Genomic DNA, 21,015 nt, shown 5'->3' with positions numbered 1-21,015 from the left:
CGATGGAGGGACCTGCTCAGACATTTCCCGCTTCCTGGTGCCCAGGAGTTGTTGACTTTGGCTCACGCTGGCTGCGGGAGTGCGGGAGAAGGGTTCTGGAGGGAGGCCCTTGCAGCTCTGTGCGCTGGGAGGCCGCTCCAGGCCGCCTGGCTGTTCTTTTGTGTTGTGTGTTTTACTGGCCCACGATAAGCACTTCCTGTTCCCCATTGATTATACACAGATCCTGCTTCCTCTCTCCTCAATACCTGGGATGCTTTCCAGCTTCTCCTCCCACAGGGGAAAATCCATAACCTTCAGAATTCCCAGGCCTGCTTTTTGGTCAATGGGCTTCATGCAAGTCGTTACTCTTTTTGTTGTCCAGTCACAGTCTTTGTGGCTCCTTCATCGCTGTCTGGAAACTTAGTTTCTCATTGTGCCAACCTAGAGACAAATATTCCCGAGAACTGGTCCTACCCTCCCTTCTTACTAGCCAAAATATCTCTACCTTCAGGCGTAAATTAGAATAAATAGACTGCACCTCCCAGATCAATTTTAATCAACTGTTAGTGGCTGCCTGGTATATTGGGTTAAGGATTCTGAGGTCTTCGCATGAATAGGGAAGAACTCCGTGATCTGTTAGCAGTGTCCACCCCACGGGCACAAGAGGGGGGTGTGGCAGCCTTCACGCTCTCTCTGGATTTGCTACTCCAAGATTCCAAGGTGAGATTGAAGCTTCTCGAAGACCAAAAGCATGTCTTGTACCCTTTGAGTCATACCGTAACAGCCCAAAGCTCTGTGTCCTGGTGCCAACTGGACATCAGCTAGTCTGTGACCATGGGAAACCCTAAATCCAGAAGCTTCCAGCAGGCTTGTTTTCCCCATTTTTATTTTTTAAAGATTTTATTTATTTATTCGACAGAGAGAGAGAGGGAGGGAGAGAACATGAGCCGGGAGAGAAGCAGAGGGAGAAGCAGGCTCCCTGCTCGGAGCCTGATGTGGGGCTTGATCCAGGAACCCTGGGATCATGACCTGAGCCAAAGGCAGATGCTCAACCAACGGAGCCACCCAGGCACCCCTGTTTTCCCCACGTTTAAAATGAGGTTGATAATACTCGCCTTATCTTTATCTAGGGATCATTACGATGAAAATGTAAAGTAAATGATGACAAGTAAAATGACTACAGCAGATCTTGCCTGTGTGACACAGCTCTCCTGCCAGCTTCTGCAGGAAGTTTTCCAGTTTTTCTGTGAGAATCCTGCCCACCATAACCCCTGCCTTCTCAGAGGAGCTTGTCATTTGCTGACTTCCATTCTGGTTGTTTAAGTGCTTAAAAAGATCTCCCCTGTGGCATACCATGCGCTGAGAGTTACCTGGTGTAGAAGGCACCCGTGTCACATCAGTGGAGTGCCCTGTGCAGAGCCTTCACGGCATCTCGATCCGCTCTCTAAGTAGGCAGTTCTGGAAGAATGGGAAGCCACCTGCTCCCTGTAAATAGCTTAGTTTTATATTTTAGAAAGATATTTCCAGGGGCAAGTGACGGATGGACTAGAGGAGATGCGGAGGGAGACAGAAGCAGTGGTGACACCATGGAGGAGGATTCGGGACACCTTAATCTCTACCTAGCACCCTGTTCTTTGGTATGGACCTGGACACTTTGTCATTCTGAGGCAAAGGAACGTGCACCGCCGTCCCCTTCAGCCTGGCTTGCTACCTCCCAGTGCTTCCTAGATCGAGTCTGGAGCAGAGCTGGACCAGAGCCAGCAGCCCAGACGCAGACCAAAGGCTGCTGCAGTAGCCCAGCCACGAAATATGGAGGGCCTGAAGCCCTTAAATCTAGAAAGAGGCCTGGAATCCGTGGAACTTGTTGACCAACAGGAGGTGGGGGAAGCCAAGACATGAAGGCAGATTTTGAGGTTTCCAGTTGGGAAAACTGAAGGCAGGGGCTGGGGAAAGAAAATGAAGCGAGGATTCATTTTAATAGCTTTGCTTATTACTCTTGCTGTGATACGCTACATGGTCATTGTAAAAATTTCAAAGGAAAAAGAAAAACACAAAGAAGAGAGTAAGGAAATTGCCTGAAATGCTAAAACCCAGTGATGACATTTTGGTGACCGTCCTTCCAGGTTCTTACACTGGCTCTTCTCCCTGAACAGTTTGTCTGAGATGGTTATTGAGGTCAATACAGGTGAATCAGCCAGCGGGTACATGGAGCTGGAAACCACAGGGGACAAGCGAGGGGAGGGCTTCCGTGCGGGAAATGTGTGTCCCCTGAGCTACCAAGTCAGATGGGGCCTGAAGGAGACCCGCAGAGTTTTGATAGAAAGAAAGCTACCCCCCTTTCTCGGGTCCTCAGTGTCCTTGCAGTGACAGAGACAGTCAAGTGACTGGAACAGAAGCCAGACCACTGAGTGCTGAGGCGTGGATGGGAGGGTGGTGAGGAAGGGGAGCAGCCATGAGAAGGACTGGAAGGGAAGGAGGGAGATGAGAAAGTGTGGCTGTGCACCAGCTCCCTGCCCACCCAGACCCAGCAGCAGCAGAGGCGGCCACTTCCTGGACCCTCCCCCTCCCCCCCATGCATCCACCCCACAGGCTGTGCCCTCTCTCCTGTCAGATCTGCCCTGCTTCCCTTGGAGTGAAGGTCAGGTGCAGTAGAGGTTACACGGTGCTTTTTAACTCCCCAGGAGCCACAGAGATCGCTCTCCCTCACAGCTCACCAAGGCTGCCAGGACACCTGCAGATGTCCTACCCATTCCCTCTCCCCCGCTCCCTTACCCCTTGTAGGTGGTAAACCCACTTCCTCTTGGCCATACACAGCTTTTGTCTGTCCTTCAAATCATTACCTGTACATATGACAATTCCCAGCCTCACTTAGCAAGAGAAATTCACATTGGAACTGGAAGCAGCTATCATTTTTCACCGGTCAGTTTGGCAAAGATCAGTATGTTTGATGACACTGTGGGCAAGGCTGTAAGCTCTCTCGTATGTTCCTGGTAGCAGCGTAGACTGAGAAATGTGATACTACTTCCCCAAACCTAAATGTGCATGCCTTTGACCGAGCAGTTCCCCTCGCAGCTGAGAAAGTACCGTACAGCTGCGTTCTTCCATGAGCATAATAGTGCGTGTTCGAGGATATTCGTGGCAGCAGAGACTGGGAAGCACTTACACGTCCGTTCATAGAGATGGCATTTCGTTCTGTGCAGTGGGTACCTCGGAGCCGTTCCCCAGAAGGACTCAGCTCTGCCATGTTGCTAGGGGATCGGGATGGGGGTGCATATGTGTGGGCCAGAGAACAGGGCCCAGAGCTCTGCAGGGGCAGACGCTCTTCTGGCCACGTCTGAGCCCTCAGTGGGGGCCGGGATAGACAATCTTACCCGAAGGGAGGGGAGTGCTGCCTGGACACAGCAGACATGGCCGAGACAAGGCCCAGGGCAGAAGGGAAAGGGGGCGGGATCCGGCAGGGTTCAGCTGAGGGAGAGGAGGGCCAGGTGTGCAAGGCCACTTCCTACCAAGAAGCTGCTCTATGGTGTGTATGCCACCATCTGCGTCAGGCAGTGAGCGCAGAAACTGCCCGGCCCAGCAGACCCCAAGATCACAGACGATGCGAGAGGCTGCCTCGACTGAGGAGGCCTGTAGTTCTAGGCTTCAGAAATGAGGACCCGAAGCAGTTGGACTTTTTTTGAATGCCCAGTGCTCCGGGGGGCAGAGTTTCCCTGCTCCGGATCTCCCAGCCAGAGTGCCCGATGCTGGATCAAGACCTCGGGTCCGCTGCCGCCGAGGACCCCATATATCAGCCTTCCAGGCGTCTGTGGCCGGAGACCCCCTCAGCTCCTGCCTGCGGACGGCGTGTCGTCTGTGGCCAGAACCAGCTGCTACCCAGCCAGTCCTCAGCTTCTCTTCCCAACCCTGGCGGCAGGGGCTCGCCGTGGTAGCTTGAATCAGCCCTGGTGGGCATACCGGCACTGCAGACACCAGCAAACGCTACAAAGCGGGGTTTATGCCTGTGTGTTTGCTCAGAGAGCTGGTCGTCACACATCTGCCAGCACGCCGCTGAGCAGGACCCATCCGCGTGAAGCACCCGCAGATGAGTGAGGGGTCAGACTGTTCATTAGCTCTTCCCTGGCCCAGAGTGCAGGTGATAGGCTCGTTGAACAAATATAACTTTAAATCTTAAGGACTACACACATATTTCCTAAGAGCTCTGCATGTGTTCAGCCCTTTGCTTGGTCCTTTCCCAAGTGACTGCTGCACGAATAAAAAAAATTCTGCCAGATGGTAGGTGCTATTCCCACGTTACAGGTGAGAAGCCAGAGGTCTGAAAGGCGAGGTAGCCTCCTCAGGCCCACCGCTTGTGAGCAGGGACCAGCGAGGACTCCTGTGTCTGTTTACTGAGTACCACCACGCAGTCTCCGCTCCCAGGAACCCAGTGTGGTTTAGACAGACATTTCATTTTTTTCTTCCATGGGAGGCCTTCTGGTCCAGGTCCCTGCCTTCAGGCCACTGAAGTAAAATACTCCCATTTTAAAGGTGAAATGATCAAGGGGCACCCGGGTGGCTCAGTCAGTTGGGCGTCCGACTCTTGGTTTTGGCTCATGGTCGTGGGATCGAGCCTTGGGTCGGGCTCTAGGGAGTCTGCTCGAGGATTGTCTCCCTCTGCCCCCTCCCCCACACTCTCTCTCTCTCTCTCTTTCTCTCTCTCAAATAAATAAGTCTTAAATAAAGGTGACCTGATCGAATCCAGAGGGGTTAGAACGAGCTTGGAACCCTGGTCTCTTGCTTCCCACACTGTATCCTTCCACCACTGGAAATGGGCCTCTGAGGGGAGCCAATTTTTCTAAACCGAACTTTGGTCAAGTCTGGCATGTGGAATTGCCAGATTCTCTGAGTTGGAAGAGGAAGAGAATAGTTTAAGGCCATCCAGGAAAGAAGGGAATTATTTGAGGGAATGGGCAGGGAATAGGTGTTTATGGGAAAACTGAAACCTAATCAACCCACTCTTATTTTTGAGTTTACTCATCAGTCATGAAATACTTACAGAGCCCCTCCCGCTGCCAGTGCACAGGAGGGCCTCCAAAAATACTGCTGACCTAAACACTGCGACAGGTGCTTCAGAGAAAAAAGTCATTTTGTTGGTTTAAAACACTGCAGAAGTGTGGTTCTAAATAACTTTTCCAAGGAAAATTATGTGTGTGTTATTACATGAAAAAGTAGCTTGTATTAAGATATTTTGGATTTATTTGTAACAACTCGCCTATTAGCAAAACCTTTAAGAAGGAACTCCACCTTCTACGTGAGTGAAACAAAGAGGGAGACTGTGTTCGGGATTTAGTGCCAACCACAAAACTAAGCAAATGTAGAAACTACTCATCGTTAGAAAAGAAAATAAGGGATAAGAGTGTAAACTTTGCTTTTTATACTTCTGATCTTGGAACTTTGTCTAATCCATCATGTTTGGAAACCAGTTCTAAATACTTTCACTTTATCTTCAGTGATTTCCTGAAATGAAACATTTGTTCTTAGTTGGAGAACGTTTCTGTCTCCCCACTAATGAGCCCATTGCTCAATGTTGGTAGACTTTCAAAGTTAGATCAGCTTGTGTCCATTTCGACAGAAGATAGAGGATCTTAAACAGGCCCCCAGGACCTGGCAGGGTTGGGTGTCACAGCCTCCAAGCTGCGTTTCCAAACTCTTGGCAATAGTAGGCCAATTAACGTGAGAACCAATCACTCAAGAGTGAAAGGAGCTCCGTTATGTGCCTTCCACATCTCTAAAGGATTCAGAAAGAGACTGGACGACCCAGTGTTGCAGACGTGGGACCTGGGGTGTAGGAGGTCGCGAAGTGCTTAAGCTTGAGATGTGACAAGATCTGGACGCATCATGAATGCTGGCTTCTGGGCAAGGAACTGGGGATGTGGACGTGACCCTTGAGGAGCTTAGAGTCCGAAGGATAGACAGAATTTGCAAATGGATAACAACAACACAATATGATGAGTGCCATGGAAACACCAAGCACAGCTGAGGCACGGAGGTGAGAGTGACTGGCTCTTTGTGGGGAGCTGGGAAGGTGACCTTGGGACAGGGTTTTGAAGAAGGGGTTTGAGTTCCCTGTGAGTAAAGGATCCCCCAAGCTAGGGAGCAGCCAAGCAAGTGGCAGAGAGTTTAGTAGGAACTCTAGAGCATTTAGTGTCAGGGGGGATGGGAAGCTAGGAGGGTTGAAGTTGGAAGAGGATGGGTTGGCCCCAGATTGCTGTGGAATTTGGGGGCTTTATCCCTTGACCCCAGCAGCCAACCAGGAATGGATTTTAAGCAAAGAAGAGATCCGATGAGTTAGTTGGGTTTTGTTTTGGTGTTTTGTTTGTTTAGGTAGGCTCCATGCCCAAAGTGGGACTCAGCCTCACGACCCTAAGATGAAGGATCACGTGCTCTACTGACTGATCCAGCCAGGCACCCCCTGATGAGTTAGTTTTTAGAAGCTAACCTCTTACAGAATTTGGGGAGCCATTGCAGTAGTCCTGATGAGGAATGATTACATCCCCCAACTGTGGCAGAATGGGGAGTAGAGAGAAACTGATCACTGGTTTACATTTTTTCATTATAATACGATGTTTCATGTTAAAATAATCCGTTTTACACAATGTCCTTGCACTGTGTGGTGTGTCTGCTGTGGGCTTGGCTTTCTAGCCTGTTTTCCTGGGTGGCCGCACACACCGTACAGTTTCCTAAGAGGGAGGTCTGGGAAAGCCCTCTTGTCTCTTGGGGGGGGGGGCTGGCTCTGGGGTCCCAGAGTGTCTGTTTATCCCTGGGGACCAGAGAGGCAGGAAAGACTGGTCGTCTAACCTGGGAGCTTTCCGGGAAGCGCAGAAGCCGTGAGAGGGGAGAGCTAGAGGGAAGGCCCTTCTTTCTGCCACGGGCCTGGCGCCATCACCGAGAAGTGGACGGAATTCTGTGGGGTGGGCTGTTCTCACCTGGGAAGCCTTTAGAGATGACTGGTTTCCTTGCTTCCCACTGTAGCGCACGCCTTCTGGGAGCGCTGCTGCTGATTCTGTAACATGAAGCTTCGCTTCCTCTCTTGCCTGAGCCCTGCCTAAAGGGTTTTCTGTGAGAACGTGTGAATGGGGAGAATGTGGGCGTTACCCAGAGTCCTGTAGAGTCCTGTCCGCACCACAGCAAGCTTGGAACTGGGCAGATCGGGGGGGGGGGGGGGGCGTCGCTGCCTTCTGGGAGGTGGAGGGTTAATCTCCGTAGCTCATTGGCAGTTCTGCCTCTGTCCAGGGCATGCTGGGATTTCCTCCCAGCTGTTTTACATCATGAAGATTTGTATGTTGGGGAAATTCCAGGGCACAGCTGCAATTAATCTGCTGCACAGTCTTCAAGCTGAGCAGGGATCCTGTAGGACCGATCATCCGCCTCCCTGCGGGAAAGCGGGTTCTGGCTGTCCAGTGCGAGCACCCTCCAGAGGGACCCTTCCCTGGGCCCGAGTCGAATGGAAATAGCCCACCTGGCCAAGTATTCACCCCAAGGAGGGCACTGAGAAGGGGCCAAGAAGCAGAAAGGGATCCAGAGCATAAAGTAAAAGAGGTGCAGCCCCCTTTATAAATCATAAAGCCAAAATAACACTGATAGCAACGCTTGATAAAGATAGCACAAAAAAAGAAAACGTTTGCTCACTCTTACTTAGGCATGTAGAAGTAAAAATCTTAAGACGTTTGTGGTTAGCATTCCACCATACAGTGCAAGAACGAACAAGCCTCCATGACCAAATAGGGTTTACCTGGGGAAGACAAGCGTGCTTTCGTGTAAGAAAAATCTATCCCCGTGTATCCATATCACAACTGAGGCAAGTAAGAGAAACCACATGACCATCTTGGTAGATGGGAGAGAATTCAACAACTGTTCTAGTGAAAACGATTCAAAACCAGGAACAGAACCATCCTTCCTTAATAAGGTAAAGACAGGTTCTAAACCACAGCCTCAGTCTGCTTAACTGTGAACCACAACAGCACCATTTCCCCAAGAGGGTTCTGTGGGACCCCAATCCACGAAAGAGTTTCCAGGTTCAGTAAGAGTGGGAAACTGCGTCTCTGTCCTGTCTCAGAGAGTTACGACATACGGTAGCATATTAAGCAGCATATGTAACTCGAGAGTGGTACTACCCACCAAAAAACCTGTCTGTTTTTTTCTCTCTGTATTTGGGTATCAGAAGAGACTACTTATCCCACAACAGCATCCCATGAGTGGCCGCCATTGCTGTGGGTTGGCCATCCATTCGTTGCCTTGATGCCACCACCCAGGTTCCGTGTTTTAAACTCCGAAGAGCATCCCCGGCAGGGAGTTAGCCGGGCTGTCTTCACTGTGCTGCGGCCTGAGCGTGACACACTGGTCAGGAGCCAGTTGTGGCCAGCCAGATGGAACCTAGACTAGGCTTGGAGAAACCAGCATTTTTAATTTGCCCAGGTGCCGTTACCATGCAGAGAATCTAGGCTCAGCCACACCTCTCTTAATCCCTAAGGACAAGCTCTCACCAATAACTGATTGGCCCCAGAGTGATTTGTGGGGCTGGCTTCCGATGAGAAGTGCAGCCAAAGAGAGTTTTATTGCTACTAAACATTGGGTTAGGCCTGACTAGCCTCACCTCCACGTTTCTGGTGCTGAGGTGGGAGAGGATTATAGGGGTGCTGCTGGCTCCTGCTGCCCCGAGTGATGGTTCTGGGAAGCTCAGCTGTCCCCTTTGAATGCTCCTTTCTTCAGAATTGCAATTCAAAGGCATTTGATAGCTAAGCTACAGTGGGCTCCAATGTCTTTTTATAGGTCTTCCCCTACCCCCACCCCCTTTCATCACTTGTTTCAAAATCTTAAAAAGGCAGGAAAAGTAGAAAGGGGCTAGGGACAATCCTCCATTTCCCCATCCCCAGAATGAATCCTTACTCACGCACATGCACACCCACACCCCCCAGATTGGCTAGGACAGGAAGGGTCCTGGGCCAGATGTCAGCTGTGCCCAGAACCGCTCTCCCCACCTGTCTGACCACTGTCTATGGGGCCAGGCTTCGGTGGTAGATAAAGCCAAAGATCTTCATCCACTTCGAAGCGTCCAGGTCTCAGTTAAAGTCATGAAGGGAGAGGGAACCCTGCAGAGCAGAGGGGACCGTGCGGTCTCTTCCACCCACTGGAATTCCAGGCAGTGGGTAGGAGGACACGGAGCGCGTGAGGGACAGCCGAAACCAGTAGCGTCTGCTGCTGAGCGTGCACGTGTCTGTGCACGTGTGTACCTGGAGAGCCCGGTACGGAGGCAGACGCCCAGGCAGCTCGAGTGGACGAGGTACCTCCTCAGCCCTAGCGCAGGGATGCTCCCTGAGCGACAGTCTGCCACGCCGGGAGACGCTCGGCAGTCGGGAGACGGTTTTGGTGATCGCAAACGGGCAGGAGACTGGGGGCTGCTGGCGTTTAGCTGGGAGAGGCCGGGGGAGCTACTCCACTCTGCAGGGCACGGGACGGCTCCCACCGCGTCCGGCCCCAAGTGCCGGCAGTGCCAGGGGTGACAAACCCTGGGTCGGCTCCTACGAGCCTGCCCTGCCTCACAGCCCAAGAGGTCAGCTGACAGTGTTGTCTCCCAAACCAGGATTCAGACGGATTCCTATGTGATCGGAGAACCTCCCTGGTAAGCCAGCAAGAATGAGGAGAGTTCAGCGGGTGCCTTTAGGACTCCAGCTAGGAACCCAGATGCTGGGAGAGGTGGTGGGTGTCAGGAACCCTTCTACTGTGTTTCACGTTGGGGTGGATTTGGGACACCTCTTCAGCACGTGATACTTGTGACCGTAGGTCACCTTCAGAGAATCGGCAGAAATGCTCAGGTTGTTACCGCTGGGGAAACATCCCTGCGGGAGGACACTGATGTGTCTGTATTCATGCAGCTTTGAGGTGTGCGAGGCAGAATGGAGAGAGGAAAACCCGTCTGAGCACAGAAAAGGCTGGGGTAGGGGTGCGGTTTCAAGAAGGTGATGCTACGGAAAGTGTTCTGACTCGGGTGGCAGTGAACAGTGTGGGGTTTGAAGTCGAGGGACCTCAGCTGCAGCTCCCCTCATAAAGTTGGGCTAGTGGCTCACCCTGTGTTTACTTCCATGAGTGCCTCTGAGAATTTGGGACAGTCACCCCTACTTGTAACAGCAGGGTTGTTGGGAAGATGAAACCGGTTTACGTGTGTGAAAATGTTTTGGGGAGCACCCGGGTGGCTCAGTCGGTTAAGTATCTGCCTTCGGCTCAGGTCATGATCTCAGGGTCCTGGGATGGAGCCCCGAGTCAGGCTTCCTGCTCAGCAGGGAGTCTGCTTCGCCCTCTTCCTCTGCTTCCCACCACTCGCCCCACTTGTGCTCGTGTGTGTGCTCTCTCTCTCAAATAAATAAATAAAATCTTAAAAAAAAAAGAAAGAGGAAGAAAGAAAGAAGGAAAGAAAGAAAGAAAGAAAGAAAGAAAGAAAGAAAGAAAGAAGGAAAATGCTTTGGAACCCGCATGGCACGGATGTTATTCATGGAGGAAATGAGTTTTAACTAATGGTTCCAGTATTTGTCTAGTCCTTTTAACTTGCCAAAGGCACTGAAATTCCAGTTAGTTCATCTAGAAAGTGTAGGCTCTGGGTAGGGAAAGAGATGGGTGGGGGTGGGAAGGGTCAGCAGAACGCAGGGACAGAATGGCACTCAATATGGCAGCGGGGAGGGAGGAAGAGGCATGTACCAGAGGGCCTGGAGTGGAGATTGTCCGTATTTGTAGGGCCTCTCAACTCCCCCCTTTTGTTCCCACTTCCCAAGCCTCCCACAACCAGGCCTGCTTGGCGTATCCCACCTGCTGTCTGTGCAACCCACTGGCCCTTTGTAGATGTGCCCTAGGGTTATTATCCTTGCCTGTGGACCTTGTTTTGAAAGCCCAGACCCTGCCCTCTCAGTCCATGTTTGTGGGTGATGAAGAGCGAAGGGGTACCGCCCATCCTACTTATCCAATCCTGGGCCCCTAGCTCAAGGCCAAATCATGATTTCTTTTTCCCTGGACTTGAATAACCAGAGCAAGGGATAACTCAGAGACTTACCTCTGTCTCTCTATAAAAGTCTTCCTGGAGCCAGCATTTCTTATTGGAGGTGTAACTTTCAAAGTAACCTCAAGAATTCTGTGAAGAGGCTGCATAGCTGGTCCGTTGCCCAGAAGCAGCGTATCAGTGTTGACACTAAGACAACATGTGTGCTTTTGCCCCTGGCGAAGACTAATGGTTTGCTTATGGAAATGATAGCTGCCGTTTATCAAATGTCTCCCACGTGGGAAGCGTTGTGTTCCGTACTTGATATTGTCCCTAATCCTTCTAACAGCCAGTAAAATTATGGACCTAGCCTTGCCTTAAAGATGAAGAAACCAAGGCTCAGAGTTGTTAAGACACTTGTCCAGGGTTGCACAGCCTACACTGGCAGAGTGAGACCCTGAACCCATGAGCATTTGACTCCGGACCCCAGGCGGGCTCAGCCAGGTCCCCTCCTTTCCTCCGTGCTCATCCTCTTCCAGGCCCTTGCCAAAGACTGCCATCCCAGGTTTGAAGAGAGGCTTTTTGTTTAAAGAAAGAGGTTGGGGGGGGGGGGATTACTGTTGGATTTGGATTTTCTGCAGTAGTACAGGGTAAGATACTGGATAATCTTTTCAGGGTCAAGAAACTCTAGAAGTTAAGTCAGCATTGTTGAGTATGGATGGATATTACCCATGACCCTTCGAGTGTCAGGCAGATGGTTTTTATTCACTCATTCCCCAGATACTCCTGGAGGCCATGTCTGAGGGAGTATTGTGTGTGATGCTGTAAGCGATGGGAATGAATGGGGCAAGATGACCATCTTGGGAGCCCTTGGTCCCTTGGTGAGCCCTGCTTGTCCCATGACTAGAACAGGCAGAGCTTGACCCTCAGTGATCTATTCTTTGGGCACTTTGGTTGGTTGTGCTGTTGTGCGTGTCCCCCACAACATGGCGGAGGGAGCTGGTGGTGGCAGTGGTGACTGGAAGCAGATGCTCTCCCTGGAGATGATCGTTTGGACGCTGACCGGGAAGGAGCTCGTGCAGGTGTAGTGAACCAACAGTAGCCTAACTCAGAGCTCCTCCTCTGCTTGCTTGGGGTGCTCGCGAGACCTCATCTCACCAGCTGCCTTGTGTTTGCTGTCCCCTGTGCAGTACCTGCAGATGAAATGGCCCCTCCTCGATGTCCCCTCCAGCGCCACAGTCAAGGACACCAGGTCACCGTCCCCAGCACACTTGGTAAGTCTCTCTCCCCTTCAAGTGCCAGGGGGATACTCTCACTCACCTCAGCCCATGCCCTGGCGTGGCCTCCGCCTTCCCGAAGCTGGTGGAGTCTGGCGGCGTTGCTTCGGGCGTACGTGCCTCAGGTGAAAGGCTGAGCAGTCAGGGGCTAGCAGTGTTACCTGTGTGCTCTTCCACACCTCTTCCTCAGCACACGCACACATACCAGCTGGGATGTTGTGTGATTAGAAAGGCCGGCCCCGACCCTGCCTGGCAGCCCTCGTCCTTCCCGCCGCCTGCAGAATCCCTCTGCCCCCTCCACCTGGGCGGCGGTGGTGTCCTTTTGCTCTGCTGGAGCTCCTTCTGCCTTGCCACTTCTCATAGCTGCAGGCAACGACAGCTGAAGAGGCTCTTTTGTACAGGATGTGATAGGAAGGAATTAATTAAAACACGTGCAAACAAAAACCCCAGCAGGGCAGCTAAGGCCTTTGTGCCATGCCCTGCGGCAGCTCAGGCCCCAAAGGAAGATCTGGATGGTCCTGGGAGGTGGAGCGATGGGGTCCAAGCATGTCTCGCCTCCTCAGGGCTTGTAGGGAACTGACATCCAGAAGAGATGGTCCTGGGACGTTGCATTCCAGGACTTTTCTTAGGAGCTTGGGCAACCCTAGCCTTAAGCCCCACACACTGGTCTTACGTACTGTACGTGAGCCTCAGAATCGTAGAGAATGTACCTAGAAGGAAACCCACTGGCATGACCTACGCACTTTACAGACAAGGAGACCCGGGAAAAGCTGGTGTTGTTTAAAATGTTGTTATGTGGCGCCTGGGTGGCTCAGTCAGTTAAGCCTCTGTCTTCGGCTCAGGTCATGATCCCGGGGTCCTGGGATCGAGCCCTGTGTCAGACTCCCTGCTCAGTGGGGAGTCTGCTTCTCCCTCTCCCACTGTCGTTCCCCCCTGCTTGCGCTCCCTTGCTCTCTCTCTCAAATAAATAAATAAAATCTTTTAAAAAAATAAATCAAAAAAACATTGTTATGGAAAATTTCACCTGTTCCCTTTATCCATACTCCCCCTCCTACTACACTGGGTTGTTTTAAAGTAAATCCCAGACACATTATTTCATCTCATGCAGGACATTTTAAGATACCCTGACAGCCCTTTTTCATTAAAAGCTTAGAGTCTAGTTGAGGAGGAAAAAGATATACGTAGAAGGTAAATAAAGCCTCAGTGAGCCCATATGATTTGCAGTAATCGTGAGAACAGCTTACAGAGGCAGAGCCCTTGGAAGTTTATAAAGTACGTCGTGTGTAGTTCTCAGGTGATTGGCCCTGCCATCCACGGGCGAGACAAGTGGGGAGAGCTGTTTCCAGCCATCCCTAGGAGACCATTGAGCAGCCAGCTGTCCGGAGCAGGCTGCCCCTGAGAAGCTGCCCGGCTGCTCACCAAGGCCTGAGCAGCCCCAGGAATAGGACAGGGTGGTGTCTCTGGTCCCGCAGAGTCCCACTTGGGATGGCGGAGCGCAGGCTCCCGATGCCCTCTAGTGGTCAGTCGCGGTGGAGGACATGGCATCCTGCATCCAACCTTCCACAAACCTGGCCTGTCCCCTCATGGCACAGCTGTTTCAAGTTTCAAGTCTTCGCTCACCCCCCACCCATCCTGAGGCATCCCCAGCCCACTCCGGCGGACCCCGAGATGCAGGGCCCTCCCTCCTCCCCTCCCTCTACCTTCTGTCTCCTGCATATTGTCTAAAATCTCCATCCACTTTAGAGGAAGTGCGTTCCCTTTCAAACTAGCACGGGTACTCGTTGAGCTTCCCGTCCTTTCTGTTGCCCAGAGCCATCCATCTCTGAAAAATAAAACAAAACCCCTGTGTCCAGCCCTCCTCCTCCTGCGAGCATTATCTTATTTGCCTTGCGGGGTTCACCACCAGCTTCTCCCACAAGAGCTGGTCTCCCACCTCCGTCCCATCATCCTTTGTTCCGCCGATCCCCCTGCAGCCTGGCTCAGGTCGGCAGCGTTTTTTCTCAACGCAGGTGGCATCGGGCAGTGTTTCCAGCCCTCTGCCTCCTGGATTCCTCCTCTCACTCCTCCAGGAGCCTATACTCAGACACACTAACAGTTCTTTGCCCTCTCTAAGCTTCCGATCTCTTTCTAGACTCTTCACCTTAAATAAATGAAGGTACCTATTCTCACTTGTTATCTCCCGTGTGAGTGACTTAAAGATAATATGAAATCCCTAAACTCTCAACAAGGGTCCATGCACGTAGCACCCACAGCCAAGCACACGTTCATCCATGGCAGAACGCTAATTCAGCATGGTGGTGGAGTGGGACTCCTTACTCTGTCGGAGTGGAGAAGCTTGAACAGTGGACACATTAGTAGATAATAGAGTGGCTCGTTTTCTAGTAAATTATATATTATCACACTGTGTATTCTAATACAGAAAAACAGAGGGGCACCTGGATGGTTCAGTCAGTGGAGCGTGTGACTAGTGATATTGGAGTTGTGAGTTCGAGCCCCATGTTGGGTATAGAGATTACTTAAAATCTTAAAAAAAAAAAAAAAAAAAAAAGCAGAGGGGCGCCTGGGTGGCTCAGTTGGTTACATGTCTGCCTTCAGCTCAGGTCATGATTCCAGGGTCCTGGGATCGAGCCCCGCATTGGGCTCCCTGCTCAGCTGGTAGTCTGCTTCTCCCTCTCCCTCTGCCCCTCACCCCCGTTCATGCTCTTTTGCCCTCTCTCAAATAAATAAAATCTTCAAAAAAAAAGAAAAGAAAAGAAACAGGCTTCAGATGCTTAAGAAACATGTATGGGGGGACACCTTGACGTTGACTTGCAATGTTACAGATTGGGAGAAGACCCCCATTCTCAGTTTTCAAGTTGGAGCATCTCATTCCGATTCCGAGATACATGTGTGTAGGAGCAAAGCCTGACACACTCAGGGAGCACCGTCTGTGTGTTGGAGGGTGTTAACACCGTGGGTTTGAATCCTAGCCCTGCCTCTTCCTATTGGTGCAGTGTTAGCCAAAGTACTTCATCCCACATTGCTTTGGTTTCCTTGTCTATAAAATGGGAACCGGAAGAGGGCCTGACCTCAAGAATTGTGTGCAAATGAGCCAGTGCATTGTGATGATTGTAGAATTGTGCCCGGCGCGAGGTAAGCCCTCAATGACCGTCAGCTCACTGCTGTGGCCGCCACCACCACTGCTGCTCTTTTTAAGACAAGGGAAGAGCGATTAAAATGTTGTTTAATGAGCAGACTGAGAGGTGAGGGGGGCCCGCACCAGGGGCCGGCTCAAGTGGGCAGATCGCAAAGGTAATGGGTCCTGAGCCTATAGAATCTCACGTCCACACTGCCAAGGAGACGGTTTAATAGGTCTGGGGATGGCGTTGGGATCTTAGTTCTTTAAGCTCCCCGGGAGATCCTAAGGGGTAGCCAGAGTGGAGAATCATTGCCCTCGTTGTAACCCAGAGGCCCACGGGAAGAAGGAGCTCGAGGCGATCCCACTTTACTAGGATCCCACTTTACGAGGTGTAAGCAGGACTTGGAGGTTTCCGGAGGTAGTGGCAGAGGTGTGGACACTGGCGTTTTTATTAGAAAATCGAAAACACTCTATGAGGAGGTTTCATTTAGAATCATAAGCAAAATATTTTAAGATGAGGTTTGCGCTGGGAGAAGGGCAAATGAAGGACACAGCCCGCATACTTGGCAGAGACTTAGTGAGTCATGTCAAAGCTGCCTGTCAAGGAAATGTGTATAAACAAGCCGTAACTGGGCCAGGGTGGGGATGGAGTTAAGTGTTATTACTGCTTGGATTTTATGCTTTAAAAACAAGCTCTAAAAACGGAATAGCTGTGATATTTTATATGTAACGACTTGTAATATCTGATCACTGTAATCTCCTGGAGTGTAGACTGCTATCCAGACCCCTCGCTGTGGCCCCCATGAGCCTGGCCCCTGTCCTTCCCGCCTCTCTCCCTGGAGCAGCGTGCCCAGCCACACAAAACAAACCTCTGCACTTCTAGAAGATAACCAACTCGAAGAGAGGAGTCACATCTGCTCCGTGCACGTTTAGCCCGCACCAGTTAGAATGCCTAGCTCAGAGGAGGTGCTCGGGAACCTCTGAACGAACGGAAGAATAACTCATCAGGGAAAGATGACACCCTCGTAAATCCCTGTCTCCCTCTTGCTCCGTTCCCTCTTCTCACACGGGACTTTTTAACCAAGTCTTTTTTGAAACCATGAAGGTGAGGCTTGTGCTGTGGAACACTTGGGCAGATGCCAGAGGGCACAGAAAAGGCCCTGGAATCCCATAGCCTGCACATGCGGCGTGATACAGCACTTCATTCTCTTCTGTGGCTGCGTGTTTGTGCGCGCACCTGCAACGTGCTTTCTAGAAGATGACCCAGATGCTTCCTTTCGATAGTAGACACCCCGTTTTGCCGTTAAACATCACACCACTCTCAACTTGGTGAGCCTCATATCCAATGTCTCATTGCCAAGCCAGTGCCTGGAAGCCCTCCGTCTGAAGAAGGGCCACCTTGCTGCTCTCTGCCTTTGAGCTGAGAAGTCTGGCTTTGCTGAGCATGGCAGTTCTCAATTTAAAACATTTCTTGAGGTTTCCCTTTTAAAACTGCACATAGTTTCTCCATCTTCTCAATAGTACACCGGCTGTGGACCCGAAACACTTCAAAACTCACCACATAGCCCACTGCTGCTCTGGTCTGCCTCCAATACTGATTTCAATTCTTATTACACGGGATTAACTTTTTACTCACACATAATTTTAAACTTGCGGAAAAATTACAAGAGTAATACAGGGAGCTCCCATATGCTCTTTATCCAGATTCAGAAATTTTGCCCTATGCTTTGCCCCCTCTCTTTCTCTCTCTCTCTCTCTCTCTCTGTACATATATGTGTGTATAGACATCTACATAGATGTATGGGGTTTTTTTTAAACCAATTTGAGAGTACGTTGGAGACATTGTACCCCTGTACCCCTGAATACTCTGGATGTATTTCCTCAGAACGAAGACATTATCTTACAATGACCACAGTACAGTTATCAAAATAAAAACATGAACATTTCATATTCCTCTCTAACCCACAGTATATATTCACATTTTGGCGAATGGTCCTAATAGTGTCCATCACGGCCGTGTGCTTCTCCCCGGCCGGAGCTCAATCCGGGATCGCACGTGGCATTTACTTGTCTTTGTCCCTTGTCTCCTTTGTCTTGTCCCTTGTCTCCTTTGCTGTAGCAGAAGAGTTCCTCAGCCATTGTCTTTCCCGACCTTGATGTTTTATGAGACGTACAGAGCAGCTGTTTTGTAGACCGTCCCTCCATTTGGGTGTGTTTGTTTCCTCGTCGTTGGACTCCGGTCGGGTGTTTTTGGCCAGAACACTTCTGCCGTGTCCTTCCTAGTGCCTCACGTTGGGGGGCAGGCCTACGGTGTCCATTCGTCCCCGTCGCGGGGACGTCAGCGTCAATCACTCAGTTAAGGCGGCGTCTGCCCCGTGTTTCCACTGCGAAGTTGCTCTTTCTCCACTTGTAGCTAAAAGCGCTCTCTGTGGGGAGACGCTTTGACGCCACGTAAGTGTCCTGTTTTCAGCAAACTTTCATGATTACCTGCCTCCATCGCCTTGTGAGTTTCTGCTACTGAGAATTTAGCTTTGGGGAATTCTTCCTCCCATCTTCCCGCTCATGAATCTTACTGTAGAGCAGAAGGGACATAGTGGCAGGGCCAGTCCACGCATTGATGACCCTCATGGAAAAGACAGCGACGGGTAGAGGAGAACTAAAACACCAGTGGACACATGGTGCTCCTGACGAAGACCAAGCCGACGAAAATGATAAAAGGCAATAAATGGAAGAAGTGAAACTGGGCTTTCAAAACAAACGCTCGAATTTATAGATTGGAAGAGCTCGCCCGAATTCTAGGAAGGCGCTGAAAATTGACATACCCCTGTGCACATCCCAGCAATGATTTGAATTGGGAGGGTTTCAAGCGTTTTTTTTCCTATAAGCATTTATGCAGGAAAAAAAGGGCCAGTGTCAAAGAAACAAAAGTCAAGGTAACATCAGTGTTTTCTTTTGCCATTTGCGGTGCCAGCAAACACTGGGACAGAGAGAGTTTTGATAAGGAAGGATTTATCCCAAGAATTTCATGCGCAGGCTTGTTTGCAAGGACCTCAAAAATATGGCACTGCTTAGAGGGACCTGAAACACTTTCCAGTTCCCTAAACATTCTCTCTCACCCATTGCCTGGCTTTGTCTTTATCTTCTGTGGCTTGCCACTGATGAGAAGCTCAGAAGGCAGTTCATACGGTAATAGAGACCCTCCTGTCCTCATTTTCTTCTCTCTGCTCCAGTCCACTGGCCTCCTGCTGGCTCCTCAGACATGCCAAGCATATCGCCCATCTCACAGCCACCACGCTGGTGTTCCTTCTGCCAAAATGCTCTTCCCCCACCTGCCTGCCGGCCCTGCCCCCCACTTCCTTCAGGGATTTATTCAAAAGTTGTTTTCTCCTCAAGGCTTTCCCTGTTCAACCTGTGTCACAACCCCCACTCCCTTTGCCCCTGACTTAGTATTTCTCCTTAGTATTTCTCAATATCTAATACGTTATTTTTAATTCTGCTTATTGTCCATCTCTCCAATTAGAACATAGGTACCATGAGAATCGGTATTTGTGTTTAAATAGATGAGTCTCTAGTGCGTTCACAAGACCCGGAGCAGTGGCTGGCATATAGTAGGTACAACATAAGTACTTGTTGCTGCCCCCGCCCCCGCCACCGTGGTGAAACAAGAAAGGAATTTATCTGGTTGCTTTTATTGTTGTGATTAGTGTTTTCTGTAGGACCAGTTAGTTCAGCAGTTCATCCATGTGAACAGAGGCCCAAGATTCTTTACATCTCTGCTCGGTTGGCCTCCAACCCTTTGGCTGCCTAACTCAGTGCCTGCTGTGTAGACAGTCTCCACAAACATTTTTCTGATTAATACAAGTGTGGATTTCCATTTCTCTCAGTAGAGGAAAATTCTGTATAGGAAACATACATTCAGACTTCCTTTCCTTAGTAAGATACAATGAGAGTGGCAAAGAGCATATGTTTTGCCTTTCGAGTAGTATTTGTTAGGAAGGGGTGTGTGTGTGTGTGTGTGTGTGTGTGTGTGTGTGTGTGCGCGTGTGTGTGTGTACATACAAACAGAGAGAGAAGTAAGGTTTTTTTCCCCCACCAACTTGAATTAGGTTCCTGTATGGCCCTGGTTCTATTATATATAAATCTTCCAATCTTATTTTCTGTACTACCAACCGGCCATCTCCTTCTGGAGTATTTTACTAATTTTAAGAAAAACGTGGAGGTAATTTAGAGACAGGTGTCCAGAAAATAGTGGAGTCCAGAGACTGTGGCCAATGAGGAAAACAAAGAGAAGACCTCAGAGAACAAAGTATCTCTCTTCCAACACTTGATGAGCTCTCATTAGGTGGCGGAAATACTTTGGTGACATGCTGATGTATAGGGGTAGGAAGGATCTCCTAGGACCTGCAATGGGACACATGCAGAGAAAGTTCTCTAGCTGTGCAGACACAGATGTTCTGTTGAGGTTGGAGTTGGGAGGTGGAAACACTGCCGCTTATGTCTTAATCTGAACTCAGTGGGAAGAAGTTCATCTTTACTGTAAGGAATGTGAGCAGATCAATGGCAGGGACTTTACCTGCTTGTTGGTTTTCAGCATTCTGCAGTTCACCTGAGCCCAGCTACGTGCGTGTACACATTACTGAGTTTTAACTAAAATAACCCACAAGGAAATGTACAAGTAGTTTCAAAAGATTCCTGCAGTATCCTTAGATTGAAAATAGTACTACTTCAGAGCACAAACCAACCAGCCAACAAATAAAACACGGCAGAACTGGTACTTTTTATTGATTAAGTTCTATGACCAAGAAAATAGGGAGACTCCCCCACTCCACCCCGGCCTAACTGATCATCTGTCACAGATAGAACCCAAGTCACACTCAACATTGCAGCTGGAGCCAGCAAGTCCTTGGAAATCCTCCTTCTTGGGCGGTTGAATATTCTCAGCAGATAGCCCTGCCTTGGGGGAAACAGGTCCCCTTCCAGCCCCCACAGAGAAGGTCACCTCCGTCAGTGAACAGACGGATGGATGTAGATAGAACAGATTTCTTAAATGTATAAAATCAGATACAGTCGGCAACGCAGAGGAGCTCTCAGTGTCTTCCCTGGGCAGTCTGCTGGCGCATCTGTGGCTGCTCCGTGAGTGGTCCCACAAAGCTGAGTCTCATCTTTGCTGATCTACAAAACCTTATCCTTCTGATCTCTGAAATCAGGATCAGGAAGAAAAGAGAATAGTGTGTGAAAAGTAGGAACCAGGAGGCTCTGTGGAGTCCTCCAGCAAGGTCCTGAGACAAGCAGCTGGAGGAGAGGGGCCTTGTGGAGAGGTGGCTTCTTTGGCTGTGTTGGAGCTGTGAGCTGCTGGCTTTACATGGACCTTGAATTTAAGTCCTGAACGGTGGGAGACGAGGCATTGCTTCCTCGGGGGCAAGGAATTTAAAGACCTTTGGCTTGGACCAACTCTAAGACAGACTAAAACATTCGAGAAGCACTTGAACTGGAAAAGGGTTGGGTCTGCGTGACTGCAGAAGGATTCAGGTCTGAGGTGGCTCTGAGGTGCTCTTCAGATAAATCTGGACTCGGCTCCTGGGCTCAGTGAACCCCGTGCCCTCGCCTGTGCCCATCGTCTGTGCTGGTGTTTTCCACCGAGG

General features: G+C 50.4%; 1 protein-coding gene across 2 annotated transcripts in view; it reads left to right on the top strand.

The window, feature by feature from the left end:
* The window catches only part of TCF7L1 (transcription factor 7 like 1), a 150,434-nt gene that overhangs the window by 119,205 nt on the left and 10,214 nt on the right, over positions 1 to 21,015 (top strand). For both annotated transcript variants that reach the window (XM_040623252.1, XM_040623251.1), the window contains exon 4: positions 12,169 to 12,252. In XM_040623252.1, the coding sequence (XP_040479186.1) occupies positions 12,169 to 12,252 (84 nt within the window). The remainder of the gene's footprint in view (positions 1 to 12,168; positions 12,253 to 21,015) is intronic.

Source organism: Ursus maritimus, unplaced genomic scaffold (genome assembly GCF_017311325.1).
Source record: "Ursus maritimus isolate PB19 unplaced genomic scaffold, ASM1731132v1 scaffold_6, whole genome shotgun sequence".
Taxonomy (NCBI): domain Eukaryota; kingdom Metazoa; phylum Chordata; class Mammalia; order Carnivora; family Ursidae; genus Ursus; species Ursus maritimus.
The sequence above is the reverse complement of the archived record's forward strand: the minus strand, read 5'-3'. Positions and strand labels throughout refer to the sequence as shown.